The sequence below is a fragment of the Ornithorhynchus anatinus genome, chromosome 17 (assembly GCF_004115215.2).
Source record: "Ornithorhynchus anatinus isolate Pmale09 chromosome 17, mOrnAna1.pri.v4, whole genome shotgun sequence".
NCBI classification, from domain to species: domain Eukaryota; kingdom Metazoa; phylum Chordata; class Mammalia; order Monotremata; family Ornithorhynchidae; genus Ornithorhynchus; species Ornithorhynchus anatinus.
In genome coordinates, this window is record NC_041744.1 from 7,382,853 (window position 1) to 7,400,159 (window position 17,307).

General features: G+C 39.6%; 1 protein-coding gene across 14 annotated transcripts in view; it reads left to right on the forward strand.

Annotated features, from left to right (window-relative positions):
* The window catches only part of NCOR1 (nuclear receptor corepressor 1), a 119,615-nt gene that overhangs the window by 30,513 nt on the left and 71,795 nt on the right, over positions 1-17,307 (forward strand). For 10 of the 14 annotated variants that reach the window (XM_029081869.2, XM_029081876.2, XM_007672533.3 and 7 more), the window contains exons 2-7: positions 1,613-1,790; positions 3,910-4,055; positions 5,037-5,096; positions 7,720-7,912; positions 10,964-11,146; positions 12,377-12,490. In XM_029081869.2, coding sequence (XP_028937702.1) covers positions 1,683-1,790; positions 3,910-4,055; positions 5,037-5,096; positions 7,720-7,912; positions 10,964-11,146; positions 12,377-12,490 — 804 coding nt within the window. In that variant the 5' untranslated portion in view covers positions 1,613-1,682. The remainder of the gene's footprint in view (positions 1-1,612; positions 1,791-3,909; positions 4,056-5,036; positions 5,097-7,719; positions 7,913-10,963; positions 11,147-12,376; positions 12,491-17,307) is intronic. The other 4 variants (XM_007672535.3, XM_007672537.3, XM_007672540.3 and 1 more) reach the window with 1 other exon arrangement.

Consider the following 17,307-nt stretch of genomic DNA (forward strand, 5'->3'; position numbering starts at 1 on the left):
TAAAGTTGGCCCCTTTAGTGATTGAGTTGAATTTTCTAACCCATTGGTTAGTGCACTGAGCCACCCTTTTGTATTTGGCAGACATCTGTAATGCAGTCTACTTTCAGTGATTTAGGGCCTCAGCTTATGCTATGCGCTGTTTTTGGGTAATTTACTATTTATTGGCACTTCTAATGACAGGAGAGATAAGAAATAAGGTGAAACTTCAGTCAGTCAAACATTATTATTTAAGATAGTTTTGCAAAAACATTCAAGAAAGCTAGCTCTGAAAGAGTATTAATAAATTTAAGATGGGTTGCTAGAGTGGGTTATAAAAGCTGTGACCAGATTATTTTCTTTAACTTCCAAACTATGAAACTTACATTCACTTTTTGACAATAGAATCTGATGATCATGGAAGTGTTTAAAATTTATGGTAGTGGAATACTACTTATTAACAGGTCAGGAATGCTGACTTCTTCCACTAACTCATCAGTGTTGTTATTTTGAGTGCATTGCTTGGTGGTTTTACGTACGGTTCACCTAAGCACAAGTTTGGTTACTTCTCCTTTCCCCATCCCTGTTATATTCTATGTAGACATCTTGGCACTCTACTGCTTCCTCCTACCTGTAATTTATTTTGGTGTCTGTCACCCCTGCTAGACTACAAACTCCTTGCCGGTAAGGGTCATTTCTACTATATTGTACTCTTCCCAAGCACTTAATACAGTACTCGTTGCAGAGTAAGCCCTCAGGAATAACTACTGACTGATTTCAGTGTTTGATTATTCGGAGGGTCATGCTTCCTTTTTCCTCATTTTTCCTGTTGCCCCTCTTCTGGGCCTTTCTCTGCTTTTTAGCCCTTTACCAGTGTGAGAAGAGAAAAAAGAAAATAAAATTTAAGGATCAAATCGCTTACTAGCATTATTTTCTGGTTGAAGAAATGGAAGCTATTGTATTAGTTAAATTTTGGTGATTATCCTGTGTCTTCATTCATCAGTCATCATTGGAATACTTACTGTGTGCAGAACACTATACTAAAAGCTTAGGAGAGTACATACAACAGAGTTGGTAGACACATTCTCTACCCACAAAGAGCTTGCAGTCTAGAGGGGGAGACAGACATGAATACAAATTAATAATTTCTACTCTTGTTGCTCTTGTCCTCAATAATTGGCTAGTCGTTAAGTCTTGTGGTAGAATAACTTTATAATTTATGGAGCCCCAGAGAACCCTTGGAGTTGTGAAATCTTTTCCCCTTTGTAATTGATTTATCTATTTGAAATCCCTTTTAGGGAATGGCAGTGTTTTGTTTATGAGGTCTAACAATGTTATATGCTGTTTCTCAGTTAAGTAGTAATAATAATAATAATAATTGTGGTTGTATAAGGAGGTTATCTATCAATTGACAGATATTACTATAGCAGTATCATTCAAGGATACTAGTACTCCTTAAGCCAAAGATCCCTCAACATTTTGCAAACTACAGTAACTATCATCAAGTTAAATATGTTAGACAAAGCTTTTAGTGGCCACGATTGTTTTGTTTAGAGAGCTACAGTTGCAGTGCATTAGATGAACCCCTGGTGCTCTAGTTCTTATCAGTGTTATTTTTCTCTCTCTCCCTGTTTAGGCCGTTTCCTAGAAACATGCTCGGTGGTTTGTCTTGATCTCACAGCCCAGTGAAAACTTCTGTCTTGATAATGTCAAGTTCGGGCTACCCTCCTAACCAAGGACCGTTCAGCACAGAACAGAGTCGTTACACCACTCACTCTGTCCAGTACACTTTTCCCAGTACTCGGCATCAGCAGGTAAGCAGCAGTCACTCTGCACATCATAAATGAGTCTCTCCTGTCTCTCTGTGGAATTGATTTATTCTATTGACCTCTGATTAGAGGGTCCAAAAACTTAGATAAGAATGGGTAATGGGTAATATTCAAAAGGCTAGAATCCTCACCCAAAATACAGATTCATGAACAAAATTGGGCCAGTACCTGTCTGAACCAAATCAAATTTTGTTAGTAAGCCCGCTAACTTTGTGAGTAATTAGTTCCAACTTTGTACCCAGTAGGTGTGCAATAAATGCTTTTGGTGAGGTTGATAGTTCAGATAAACTGCCTTTTTTATGGCATTTGTTAAGCACTTACTATGTGCCAGGCACTTTTCTAAACGCTGGGGCAGATACAAACAAATCAGGTTGGACCTAGTTCGTGCCCCCAGTGGGGCCTACAGCCTTAATCCCCATTTTACAAATGAGGTAATGGAGGCACAGAGAAGTGAAGTGACTTGCCCAATATCTCACAGCAGTCAAATTTTATATTGTACCTAGAAGTAAATAAGTACTGCATTGCATTCTGCTCTGTAGATTGTGTCTGGCCTACCTGTATAAAGGACTTGCTGAGAAAAATATGCCCCCCAAATGCTCTACTTCTCTCTGGGTTGGGCTAACATACAGGGTCCCTAAGTCTCAGCATGGTCAAAATGAAGTAAAGGTAGGCGGTGGGTAGAACCTTGTAATGGGAGAGGATGCAAGCAGCAGAAAGTTGGCCCCTTGTACTCTTTCCTGCTAGGATGATTTGAGTGGTGTTTAAGTCTTATTTAGCCCTTTTTTGTTCCCTGTAATGTGCCCATGGGCGCCCTTCCTCAGTACCCTATATCCTGCTTCATTCCAATCTCAGGTTGCTTGTCTCTCCTAAGAAAGCAGAAAGGTTAATAGTTTCAAGGATGTTTGTTTAACCACTTAAAAACAGTTTAAGGGCCTATCTCTTAGAGAAAAGAGTGCCACCTGCTGAAATTGAAAGCACCTTTCTTCCACCACACCCATCTCACATACCCAAGGACTCTTTGGGGTTTTCAGTCCACATGCTGAGCTGTGTGACTTTGGGCAAGTCATTTCACTTCTCTGAGCCTCAGTTACCTCATCTGTAAAATGGGGATGAAGACTGAGAGTCTCATGTGGGACAACCTGATCACCGTGTATCTCCTGCAGTGCTTAGAATAGTGCTTTGCACTTAGTAAGCGCTTTACAAATACCAAAGCAAAACAAATACCAAATTTTAGCCCTGTTTTGCCTGGGGGAATCGATAGGATCACAGTCTTAAGTGTTAAAAGAAATAAAAGCTCACTGGGCCCCTTCAGTTAAACCTTCTGTCCAAGTATAGGACCTCCTTTTAATCCACTAAATTCCTTTAACAAAAAAAATTGTAATCCATTTCAAAACTACTTTATATTAGTGGATAAACTAGGAATCTTTATGTGCTCAAGTGAGAGTGGGGAGAGGGAAAGAGCACATGCTTTACAAAATAAAATATTCTAGTTTTGCATCTCATTCTGTTCTAGTCCTCTCTACCTCCTTTACATTTAATGTCAGAAAATGCTAAAGGGTGGGTGTGTTTAAATTTCATTGTGACTACACATTCTAGAGGAAAAAAGCCCAAAATGGGCTTGCTCATTAAAGGCATTTTATTCCTTTATACATTTTTATTTTTGAAAATAGATACTTAGCCTAGGTTGGTCCTTTTGGTGAAAGTCAAGATATCTGACATAATTTGATATAGAAGGAACAGGAAAGAGCATGTGTTACTGGGGGTATCTTTTCTCCTTTTAGTTGAACTCAGTTCACTTTCTGGAGTATTTTACATTGGAACTCCTAGGCTTAGGATAGATTTTCATAAGGAGGATGCCCTCATGTTGAGATCTAGATGAGGAAATTGGCTTAAATAAAAGCAGGAGAGGCTTTGATTTGACAGAAGAAAGAACTTATTGAATGTCAGTATGAAAAAACTTTGTAAAAGGGCTCCAGTGGAAGATGTGGAGCGTCCGATTTGGAGGACAAGAACAGGAATTGTCTATTCTTATCAATGGCGTGTCAGTTTGATGACATTTTAATTCTGGGGGCTATTTTCCTAAAGATTAACATTTTAATTTTAGGAATTCACAGTTCCTGATTATCGTTCCTCTCACCTGGAAGTCAGCCAGGCATCACAGCTTTTGCAGCAGCAGCAGCAACAGCAACAGCAGCAGCAACTTCGAAGACGGCCTTCTTTACTTTCAGAATTTCATCCAGGGTCTGACAGGTAAGGCATCTAAAGCTTTCCAACCTGTGTGTAAATTTCTGTTTATGTGTATCAAGCATATCTATTCATTCTTCAAGCTTATTTTCATGTTTTTGCTTTAAGGAAACAAGGCTTATGAAGTCCAGAGTTTTTCACTGATATAAATTTTCAGCCTGCTTGAGTAATTTGAAATTTCTAAACCTCTACTCCAGCTTCTCTTTCTATCCACATTCCTCCTCTGCCAATCATCAATTTTTGTAGCATTTGACTCTCAAAAAAGAGTCATATCCCTGACAAAGCCCCACATTAAGGAAAACTCCTGCTCCTTGCTTGATGCTGAGCTCATGCCCAAGAGCTTTACTTCTGACATCACGTCCTCCCCAGGCATGTGTTGTGGAAAAATATTCCCTAATTCCCTAACTGTGTTCTATCCAAAATCCTTAGTAAAAGAGTGTGTTATAGAAGAACTGAGTTTACTCTACATAGAGTGGCCAGTGATGGGATTTGTACAAGATGTCACATACAGCATAACCCAGTCATGTCATACAGAACATTTTGGTAGAAGTCTCCCCCAGCTCTAAAGCATTTCTCCAGGTTTATCCCTGTCCCTTCCCTTCTTGCAGAACCACTGCTTTCAGGTCCTTCAAAACAAGGGGGAGGCAGAGGGAGGCTAGGCACCTAAAATAAAAATACCAAACACAGGGGCATCTGGTGCTGTATTTGCAGGACATGGACCTGCTGCAAACTGGACTGTCCAGTAAAAAAGCAGAGGAATGGCCACCTTAACTTCAGCCCTCCCCTTTACTGATTTTTCTTAACCCCTTACCTGCCTCCTCAAGTTTCAGCAAGAACCTTCATGCTTGTGACAGACTATTTTTAAACACAATTTTTGGTCTGACCTATGTTCAGTGCTGTTGTATTTTGAGAAACTGTGACAAGTGAAATTATACAACTACATTAAAGAATCATCACAGTGTGAATATTATCCATCATGTTTCCTAGATTTCACTGGGATAAAATTCATACACTTGAATATTCAACAGAGGGTATTTGTCTTTCTAGGTAAGTAAGAAGCAGCAGAGTTAGTTGGTAGGTTTCAAATGTCTTGACAATAAAATACTTCCAATGTGTTGCAGAAGTTCAAGTAATTGATTTATACTGTGAACCCCTTGTGGGACAAGAACTGTGTTCGATCTGATTATCTTGTATCTTCCCCAATGCTAGGTACGTTCTTTGCATATAGTAGGCACTTAACAAATGCCACTGTTATTTATAGTTTGGCAACAGAGGGGAAAAAACAAAATCTGCATTGCTGGGAGTTTCAAAGACACCTTTATCGTTAACTGAAAAACTGCTAATCTGAAAACCATTTTCTTGAAAATGACCTTAATTAAAAAATGGAAAATAAAGGTGATTGCAGGTGAAAGTCTAACAGACTAATCTGACTCCTATTTTAGATGGCTGTATATTTCATAGCATCCTTGTAAAATACTATTTACCCTTACATTGAAGGAAGGTGAATATCTTTTATGCATTTTTAGGATTTAAATGCCTGAATTATTAGTGAAGATATTAAAAAAAGAAAAGATTAGTAAAATACTCCAACTTTGAAGAAAGGATTCACAGGCCTTAGGTAGATTTACTTGATGTGTGTTGGTAATTTCATATTTCAAGTTTAGCTCATCTGGGGATGCAAAAATAAGAATCCGGTCACCTGAGACCCTTTCCATTTTCTTAGGTTTTTAAAAAAAAGTTTTGAATGCTGACTTGTGTTCACAGCAGTGGGAAGGGTTGCTTCCCCTTAGGTACAGATTAGCAGAGAGAGGTGAAGCTTTGGCGAAGTCATCAAGAATGAACTCTTTTTTGTTCAAGGTTTTGCCTAGCAGCAATTATTAATCTAATGTTTACTATTATTTAGGAGCTCTAGAGTTCCATTTCCTTTTACACTAAGCCTTGCCTGATAGTGGGAATTAACCAGCATATGAGTTTAGTGAGAGCATGAGAGTTCAGGATTTAGGCTTTTGGTATTTTAAGAAGACATTTTAGAAGAGATTATTATTTAAAAAAACAGCTACTTCTCTTGGAAAAATATAGGGAGATTAATATTTACTGAAATTTTGACATAAAAACTGACAAAGTTGTAGTAGCCATGAATCTGAGGCAGGCACCAGGAGAGAGATAACTCAGCCACTATGAGTTGTGTGTGTATTTCAGTAAACAACTGTTAGGAAGTACTTTTCTAAACATTTCAGATATAATACTTAGAGGCCATCTGAAGACTGGGATTATCTTAACTGTCCACAGTCTTGATTTTTAGAAATTAAACTAATCTTTTTTGTATGGATTTTAAAAAAATCTATAGAATTTTAAAAAAGCAACTACTTGGGTATTTCATTTTGAATGTCCTTGCATATCATAGAGACTTCCAGTGTGCCACTTTATCTTCCTCCCTGTTGGAAAATAACTTCTGATTAATATTCTACATGAGCCCTTCAAGGGACAGGGTCTGTGTTTAATTCCTAAAATTGTACTGTTTTCCAGTGCTTAGTAGAGTGCTCTGCACACAGTAAGCGCTTAATACTGTTACTACTATAACTACAGTAGTAAAATGTGGGTTTAATCAAATGATACAATGCCGACCCCATGCTAAATCATAGACGAGGACTCTTGAGACCGGCCAGACTTACTTCAAAAAAAGGGTCGGGGGAAAGGAATGGTGTGTGTGTGTTTGTGTGTTTGTATAAAATTTAGGGGAATAGGGATTTGTGGTGGCACTTTCTCCCCTAAGTTTTTGTGTGACTGTTTCTTTGTCTCCAGTTTCCCTCTCCCCCAACCTTGCCTCTCCATCCCCCAAATGCGAGGAAGGAGTGTGGTTTTTCCCTTTATATTCATCATCGGCCTCTACTGCAAGTCAATCTACTGCAAGACAGTCCTTCTTGGAGGCTGGGAGCCCGTTGTGGGCCGGGATTGTCTCTATTTATTGCTGAATTGCACCTTCTTAGCGCTTGGTAGTGTGTTCTGCACACAGTAAGGGCTCAGTAAATACCAATAAATGAATGAATGAAAGTCTCCAGTGATCACCGTTCAGTACCTCCTCCTGGAAGAGGGCTGCAATAGAAATATTTGAGTAGTCAGACTGCCTTTTAAAGTGCACCCCATTATTAGTAATGTAACTTGAGGGGGTTGGGTTTTTGCAGAGCCCCACTTTAAGGAAAACCTGCATTGTACTCTATGCTCGTATCTAAAGCTTTGTGCGAGCGCACAACCGTTTCTCTGACGTGTCATGCTATATCTAGGCAGACAAATATTGTAGGAAGAATATTCTCTAATTCTGCGATCACATCCTATCCAAAACACACGGTGAAAACACGTTTTGCAAAATTGAATGTATGTCTTTCATTTTGGCGGGAGTGGCATGAGGGGGGATAATTTTACTACTGGGTGAAAAGCGGTCCTTCTGGGTACCCAAATTGTAAGCATAAAAAAAGTTGAGTGCCTAATTTTCAAAACATACCATTTGCAGTTATTTTTATCTTGCTTTAGTAAGGAGGGATGTCAGCCTCCTTGCAAATGTCTTTACAAATCAAGGTAGCAGTTACTTAAAGATTGCGGGTACTGTTATATAAGAGGGATATTGCACATACATTTAAAATTTGTGGTTTTTACATGCTTTTGTGTATTTTAGGCCTCAAGAAAGGAGAACTGGGTATGAACAATTTCATCCAGGACCAACCCAGGTGGATCACGACTCACTGGAACCTAAACGGCCACGTCTGGAGCAGGTTTCTGATTCCCATTTTCAGCGTGTCAGTGCTACTGTTCTGCCATTAGTACACACACTGCCAGAGGGTCTGCGAACATCTGCAGATGTCAAGAAGGTGAATAGTGTCCTCGGTCTGCAAAGCTCACTGCTGCAAATAGCGAAGGTCCAGCGTTTGCCTCGTTGTGCTGTCACTCTCCCATTCCCTGCCACCCATAGATCGTTCAGTCATTCAATCAGTAGTATTTATTGAACACCAACTGTGCAGAGCATCGCATTAAGACCTTGGAGGATGCACTAGAGTAAAGTGACATGACCCCTTTCCCCAGCGGGGGAGTTGACAATCTAACAGATGTGGCAGTTGCTGGGGATGTTGCTATTAGGGTCAAGAGCAAATCCCGTCTAGGAGAAAAGTGACAATTCCTTCTCGGGACTAGAAGCTCCGTGTGGACAGGGACCGTGTCCACCAACTCTGTTGTAGTGTACTCCTTCAAGCTTTTAGTGCAGTGCTCTGCCCTCAGTAAGGACTCAGTAAATACCATGGATTGAATTCAGTTCACAGAACTGGTGCCACATTAGTCCAGATTTTGCATCTTATCATCCAAGTGCTTATTTATCCCACTCAAAAAAAAATTTAAAGGCAAGGAGATCCCACAGTTTGCTTGGGATCTTTTTCCAGTGATGAGTAAACCTTAAAACAGGTCCACCTCGACAATATCTGCGTAAACCAAGCCAAAAATACACTTTGAAATGCCTAAATAATTGAGATGACAGTGGATTTCCCAGATAACTTGCTAGCTCAACGTAACCTTCTTGTAGTTGGGGATATATTCCTTGTTGCTTGAAATAGAAAACTCTCCCCTGCAATTCAAGATCTTTTCTTCTCAGTGGTTCTTCAAGGGTGATAAATCTGAAAGGATATTAACTATTTGTTTTGAACCCTTCATGAGGTTAAGTACGATTAAGTCAATTGTCATTCTTCTCTTTACTTACTCTGAAAAGAGGATTCTCCTAGTTTCCCTGTCTCCCTAGGAGATGGTGTGAATAAGGAAGAGTGGTTGGAGGGAGGCGGAGTGCCCAGAGAGAAGGTGAGACTTCCTGTGCTCTTTTTTTTTTTAATGCACAGGAGTTACATAATTCGGGAGCACGGGAGTGGGGACACACCTTGTCCCCCAAACCTATGCAATAGGAGAAGTCAAGGTTGTTTTTAAATCTATTTTTTTAATCATGCAAGTGTTTGCAACTTCTGATGTCATCATCTTTAAACTTACTGAACGTGTTCCTTTTTATTAATGAGAATAGAAAATAGTAAAATGGTACCATCAGGGTACAAACCCCCTAGAGCACCAGTTACTGTTCCTATAAGTTGATACCAAGCCAGAGCACCTTCTTGACCTCAAAGGTAAAATATTTTTTGAAAAAGTGTAAGGTCACATAGGCTTAATCGTCCTTGGGTCCAAATAGCAAATTACTACTCCATACATTTTTAAAACTGATAAATGTTTAATGTTTTAATCTCACGGCCATCTAAAACTGAGTTCACTCTTTGAGTTAATTCAGAGGAGATTTCTTTTGTTAATGGAACACAAAAGCCTTTTGTCCCAGTGCTTAGAACAGTGCTTGGCACATAGCGCTTAACAAATACCATAATTATTATTATTATCATTATTATTACACCTACTGGATTTATTACCATACCATTTATTAAGGTTGTTTACTCATAAGTCTGTTTGTCCTTGAAAAAATTAGCCCTTCAAGGGACTTCCAAATCTTCCACGCAACAACTAGTTTTCATTCTCTCCCAAGCCCTTTACTAGTGTCTTTATTTTTAGTGCCCCTGGATTCATGGGGGAAATCTCCATTTTGCTTTGGTCCCCACTGATTGATGTTGGAATGAAGTTGCGTGGCAGGCTATGTGAGGGGATTTTCTGGGATCCCAGGATGAGCAAATCCATGAGTAGAAGGAATAAAGTTTTTCCAAATCCAATTCCTGATGCCCACAACTAAGTGCTTTTACTTTTTGGGCTTCACCTCTGGTGACTCCCACATTGCCTTCCTTACCTCGCTGTTCTCGTACTACAACCCAGTCCTACACTACTCTGTGTCTATTTATTTTTTTATTGTAGTCTCCCAAGTGCTTAGTAAAGTGCTGTGCACACAGTAAGCGCTCAGTAAATACAATTGGCTGGCTGGTTGCCACAATTTCGCTCATAACACCAACTTACTGTACCTCGATCTCATCTATCTCGCCACTGCCCCTTGCCTTCCCTCTCCCTTCAATATACGACAGGCCACCAACTCTCCCCACCTTCAAAGCCCTACCAAAATCACATTTCCTCCAAGAGGCCTTCCCCACTCTCCCTCTCTTCCCCTACTCCCTCTCCCTCCGCATCACCTATGCGTTTAGATCTGTATGATCTGCACCTCACCCTCAGCCCCACACTTCTGTACACATTTGTAATTCATTTATATTAATGTCTTTCTTCCTCTCTAGACTGTGAGCTCCCTGTGGGCAGGGAATGTTTCTACCAACTCTGTTCTACTGTAATCTCCCTAGCAATTAGCACAGTGCTCTGCATACAGTAAGCACCCCCATTAATACCACTGATTGATAGATTGATTGAAAGCCTTACTGTGCCTCGATCTCCTCTCTCCTTCCTTTGACTCCTTGCGTACGCCCTCCCAACTGCCTGGAACTTCATCTTCTTTCATATCTGGCACACTCTCCTTATCTTTAGAGTCCTAATAAAATCATATCTCCTCCAGGAAGCCTTCCCTGACTAACCTCTCATCTCCCTATTCTGTTCTCCCGTACTTCCGCAACACCTATATACTTGAGTCCATAATTGCTTACGCACTCCAGTACTCACCCAACCCTTACTCCCACAGCATTTAAGTACTGATTCTTCCCATACCTGTGATGTATTTTAATGTCTATCTCCTCCTCTAGATTGCCTGCTCTGCCTCTGGTCTACTAGCCAGGGGCAATTTTTAGACTCCTCAGTGAAGTGACAATTTTTGGCAGTCTTAAAATATGAATATGTCGGATTTTTTTTTTACCTTAACGTTGCTAATGGGCTGTTTTGGGTAGAAGTGCTACACACACACACACACACACACACACACGTGTAAAATTTTAAGTTTTTAAATTTTGCTTTTCTTCTCGAAGGAGACAGCTTTTGGAGGCAAGCATGAAGCACCATCTTCTCCTGGTCCTGGTCAACCCTGTGGAGATGATCAGAATGCTTCACCATCAAAACTTTCAAAGGAAGAGTTGATACAGAGTATGGATCGTGTAGACCGAGAAATTGCAAAAGTAGAACAACAGATACTTAAACTGAAGAAGAAGCAAGTAAGTTGATTATAATAATTTCATGGTACTGGAGTTAAGCATACCACTGAAGCTGAGTACTGTATTGAAGATATTTTGGCATCATTTTATCTTGAAAAGTGATTGGAAAAATGATCTTCCACTCTTAAAGTGGAAGGTAGCTTACAGTAGGTAATTTCAGACCATTCCCCTATAGAGTTATCTCTGCTCTCTTGATAATAATTATGGTATTTAAGTGCCTACTGTGTACCAAGCACTGTACTAACTGCTGGGGTAGATACAAGATACTCAGGTTGGACACAGTCCCTGTCCCACAGGGGACTCACAGTCTACATAGAGGGAGTAAGACTTAATCCCGATTTTACAGATGAGTAAACCAAGGCACAGGTAAGTAACTTGCCCAAGGTCAGACAGCAGGCAAGTGGATCCCGGATTAGAACCCAGATCCTTTGACTCCAAGGCTCGTCAGTGCTGCTTCTCAACTTGATTAGGTTCTCTGACTCGATTGAGTTTTTCTGTAAATATTAATCGATTGACCTAACCCACAGTTGCTCTGCTGAACTCCATAGCCAGTTGTATTTTGTAACTATGCGAGGGCCTCCCGATTTTAACACGATGATGATAGTCTCCTGTTGAGAGCGATGGATGAGCCTCGACTGTGAGACTTTAGCACCCAGGACATGTGTGAAGGAATTGATTTCTCTGATAGTGGTTGGCACAGCACCATCTGCATTCTCTTATCCCTTCCACTTAGTTTCCTCTTGAGGCCCAGAGTAGGTGGGGAGGCATGCAGCACATTGCAGAGATGTAGAATTTTGATTTCTAGGGTTTTGACCTTTTTATTGTTAAATTTCAAGTATTCTCTTTATGAGAAATTATGATGGATTTGTGATCTTCTGAAGTCCATAATTTTTTCTTGATTTCTCTTAACATTTTGGTTTAAGAAAATCCAGAATCATTTTTGGACTCTTAATAGCCAAACTGCATACGTAACCACATTAAAAAGGATTACCCCATGAAATGGACATTAATATTGTAGGCTTTTCAGCCATCTAATTATTACTCCATAAAATCTTAATTGGCTTTCCTGTTACCATTATGACCATTTAGCCTTTTGTAAATTAAATCTTTATGCAACAAGAGCAGCAAACGGTCGACCTGGAGCATGTTTTATCACTAGTAAGTAATTACTGGTTGGAGTAACATGCTGCAGATGCTTGAATTTTTTTTCCCCTCCCTTCTGTTTCTTAGCAACAGCTTGAAGAAGAAGCTGCTAAACCTCCCGAGCCTGAGAAGCCTGTGTCTCCTCCTCCTGTGGAACAGAAACACCGCAGTATTGTTCAAATTATTTATGATGAGAATCGGGTAAGCCTGTGTTTGGTTTCTGTTGACCGTTGAATGCAATCTTAAAAGTAATACTTAATTTCATACTATGTCATCTTTGGGTGTTGAATACATCTTGTATGAAACTTGCCGTTTTTAAAATACAGAATTTCAAAAATTCAGTTCTTCATGTATATTAAGCAATGCTGAAGTGTTTTTGATGGTGAAAATGACTTTTTTAAACTTCAGATTCAAAGAGTTCCTGTGGTGTAAGTGTGAAAATTAATGTACTGCATCTACACTAGGTTTTTCTGTAACACGTGTTTTCAGTGCATTTTGAAGAGAATATGGTTAGGGAATCAGGGAATGTTCTTCCTACAATGCCTTCTAATAGGATAGAACAGGATGTGATGTAGGGAGAAATGTTTGTTGCATGTGCTTCGTCTTGATCAGGGTGCATTGCACCAAAGCACGAATGTTTCCTTAGCATGAGGTATATTAGGAGCACAGCCCTCATGATTTAGGAGAAACTGAGTGTATGGAGATTTCTGGTGCATATATTTTTGTAAGATTGTAAAATATTTTACCTCTTGACTTCTGTTATTAAGCACATAAATATTGACAAAAAGCCATTCTTTCTAGATGCAGATCAGGAACAACTAGTACACATGAGTTCCATGGTATTCTTATTACAATGGTGAAGCTAAGGGAAAGCTAGTGACTTGTTATTGTGACTGAACTAGTTGAACGATTTAATGTGGCAAAAAACAGGTGCCAACAGCATCGTAATAATTGGGCTTCTCAGGAAATTGAGTAATAATTAAAATGTGTTATCAGTGAGCTTTTTATTTTGGATTTTAGTTTCCCTCTGATTCATGAAGTCCTTTCTATGCTCTTTGAAGAGAACAAACGGATTTAGACAAGTCCAGACCGTTATCAGTCATTTTGATTTTTCACTTTTCACAGTGATCATAGAAAAGATACTGTTTTGTTGTTGCTAAAATGCAGGTGAAAAAGAGGTTATTTTCTTCTCTCAGAAGTTTTTAGTTTTTCACCATAACCAAATTTGACAGGATAAAGTGGTGGCCTATATTGTCACTGTTAGGATTCCATTTCTTGTAGTAGAAAAGATATTGGAAATGGTAAGCATTTTGACTTACCAAAATTTACTGGTGTTTAAACCATGAGAAACAAAATTATTTGTTAAAGATAATTGCAAGATATAGCTTCACATGCCTCAGCCCATTCAGGAGACCTTTGGGACCAGGCACTGTAGTGGAGAAATTGACTATAATCATAGTGGTTTACCTGGTGTCATTCACTTTCTCTTGTCCTTGCTAGTCATGTTCCCACTAGGATGTGGAATGCAACAAATGAGTAGGTTCAAGGGCTCTACCCCAACCCTCCCTATTTTACATGTCAGCCTTCTCCAGCTAAGCTTCTTTAATCCCCTGAGCCAATATTATAGCGCACTTTCAACTCTTTCAGTCCCATTGCTCACATTGTTCTCTCATCCTGGAACTCTCCTCTATCCGGACCAGGAGATCATAGCTCTACGGATCTCAAAACCCTCCAAAAATCCCACGTCCTCCAAAAGCCCTCCCTTTTAAACTCCCAAGTCATATCGACCCAGTAGTTATCAGTAGTAACCCAATAGTTGGACTTGCTTATTTATTTAGCTCTCCATTTATGTGTTTGTTTATACTCTTACTCAACAGTTATGGAATGGGATAATTTCCCCTGTTAGAATATAAACTTCTCGTGGGTGAGGAACACGTCTTATTCTTTTGTTGTACTTTCTCAATCAATCAGTTGCATTTTTTGGAAACTTAAGGTGTGCAGAGCACTACTATGTGCTTGAGAGAGTAAAATATAGCAGAGTTTGTAGGCACCTTTCCTGTCCACAAGGAGCTTACAGTGTAGAGGGGGCAACAGAAATTAAAATAAATTATGGCTTGTACAGAAGTGCTGTGGAGATGAGAGTGGAGTGACGAAGGGTACAAGTGCAAGGGTGGTACAGAAGGGAGAGGGAGTAAGGGAAATGAGGGCTTAGGGAAGGCCTCTTGGAGGAGATGTGATTTTAATAAGACTTTGAAGGTAGGGAAAGGGTGGTCTGTCATAAGAGGGAGGGTGTTCCAGGCTAGAATCAGGGCATGGGCTAGGGTTTGGCAGCGCGGTAGATGAGATGAAGGTTCAGTGAGTAGGTTGTTTTTACAGGAGTTAGTTCAGTGCTAGGTAAATACCTTTACTACTACATTGTGAAGTTCACATGATTCTTTTTCATGCAAAATACATTTGTAGCCCTAGTGACCTGGCTTGGCCAAAAGACCGTAGCCCAGCAGGCAGTAGTCAGGATAGTTGCTTTTAGCTAGGTATTTCAGGACTCCTGTTGAATCGGTACGCTCTATGAGACATCCTGTGTGGTTTTTTGGTCGGAAACCATCACCAGTGTTTAGCAGAGCCCCAGTAGGCAGTTCCTACTTATGGTTCTGTCTAGTGAGGGAGATGAATGCAAACTGCCAAGTGCACAGCAGGTAAAGTAGAAGAATAGAAATAAAAGATAAAAAGTATCTGTTTAAATAAATATCAGATGAATGAACAGATATATGCATGCGTGTCAACGTGGCTGGTGGAGTGGCATGACCAGAAAGGCAGAGGATTAATCAGGAAATAAATTCCTGTTCAAGGAAGCTCTGAAGATGGACAAGGACATGGTAGACCCCATTAGGAAGTTTTCTCACCGTCCCTGTCCTCTAAGTCAAGGCTTTTCCTGTATTGGCTGACGATCTTTCACGTGTGGCTTTTTTGGGCCTTCCCATGAATGAGACTGTTTTGATTTTCAGGTCCCAAACGATGGAAGAATTTATGATGAAATGTTCAACCTTCCTGTGCTTTGAAGTCCAGATGTTAATCTGCTTTTTAGTGTTGAAAGTGTTCACAATTTCCCCTCCATGCAATAAGAACATTCTTGACCAAGACTTAGTGGCTAGTTGCTGCAGGCAAATGGGAATGGGGCAATGGAGTGGGTAAAGAAAGCTCACCCTTTTTTCTCATTTTTATTCTTTTCTTCTCATGCTGTGAACTCATCTGTAAGCTTGGCTGGGTGACGGTCAGTTCAGAAAAGCCACATATGGGTTGACGGGTACATTGTGGCCAGAAATGCTATTAGCACATCTTCTCCAGGAATCTATCCTCTGTCCAGCAAGATGGTGAAAGAAAAATAAATGATATGAGAGTGACTCTTGGTTTTTAAATGAGGCTGAAGTTGGATAAACTCTGGCTCGAGTAAGAATTAGAATTCAGTCTATGATCTGTTTAGTCCCCAAACAGACCATTTTATCAGGACGATACTAAAACAGCTCCCTGATCTGCAATTACTTTGCACAGCTGTGGGCTCCAAAAATATTTGTCAGTTCTCTAGTTTCAGAATAATAATACATGTAGAAAAGTAGTAGTTGGCATGGAGCAGAGCACAGTTTCTAAAAATATCCCGTTTGCTTTTATTTGTTTTGGATATTTTGTGAGTATCTGTGACACTAGGCTAGAGGAAGGAATTGAAAGTAGGCAATCTGTAATTTCATGGTTTTTTATTGAAGTACAAAAACGGAAGGGTTTTTCTTAATTTTTGTCTGATTTGGTTGTGACCTTGGTAAGTCTGTTTCCTAATTAGGCTAGCGGCTGAGACAGGTCACCGAGACCACTAAAGCAGCTGAGCTTCTGAACCAGATCTGGGCCGCACTGACCCTTCCTCCCTTGTTGCTAGCTGCTCTATTTTAAGCAAAACTTCACCTTGCATCCCACCAGGGAGCACTTGCCAGAATTCCGATATCCTTAGTTTTTAAGACCTCCAAAGGGCCTCCAGAACATCTCCAAGGAGGCACTCATATCTGCTCACCTAAGGTAGTCCAGGGTCTGTTGGAAAAATGCACAGGGATTGGCCCATTGGTTTAAATTTCTTAAAATAAACTGGGCAGTTCAGGAGACTATTAGAAATTTATTTTTCACTGTAGTCACTTAAATAATAAAAAAGAACTACATTATAGAATAAAGCGTAAGCTTCTCGTGGTCAGGGACATTGTGTCACTTGCTTGTTCTCTTGTTTCCCAACCACTTGGTATAGTGAATTATATTAGATGGGGGCTTAATGAACAGTCCTAATGAATGGAGAGATTTCAAAATCAGATGAATTTTGAGATTTTTATTAGGAATGTGGATGGGAAAAACCTATTTCAAGTATTAGGATCATGAAGAACATATAAAATGTTGATGAGGTGTTTGGTTTGAATATAGGGACACATGACTGGGGAACAATTCACAGAAAGGACTAGTTTATCAGAGTGGAGGGCAGCAGAGTGGCGTGTTTGAGGCCATGAAAATCAGAAAGGAAATGGGTAATACTCTGCAAGTGTTTGTATGTGACAAATCTCTAGTAATGGTGAGGAAAATGCCCCCTTCCTTTGATAATACTTGGATAATTTATAAATAAAAATGTTCCATATTTTGATTAGCTTTGACTTTGTAGTTTTCATTATGCTAGATAAATTATTAGGCTTTTTCTGTTAGTTTTTAATAAAATTAGCAATTAGATGTCATGCTTCTTACAAAGCATTTTAGCAGAGTAATCTCTTAAAAAAATAATAAAATTTGACCGTTATTTACACAGTGCTTCAGAGGCCCCGTTCTGTATAAGGAAAAACAAGATGGAAGTAGCATGTTAAAAATGAACGATACTTCATGAAACTGACTGGTTTTTAATACTGGATACACAATTTATATTTAAAGGAAAATTAGGAAAAAGTGTGGTCTCAGTGAAGACATGAGTCTTATTCCTATTTAGACTATTCCTTGTCAACATATAT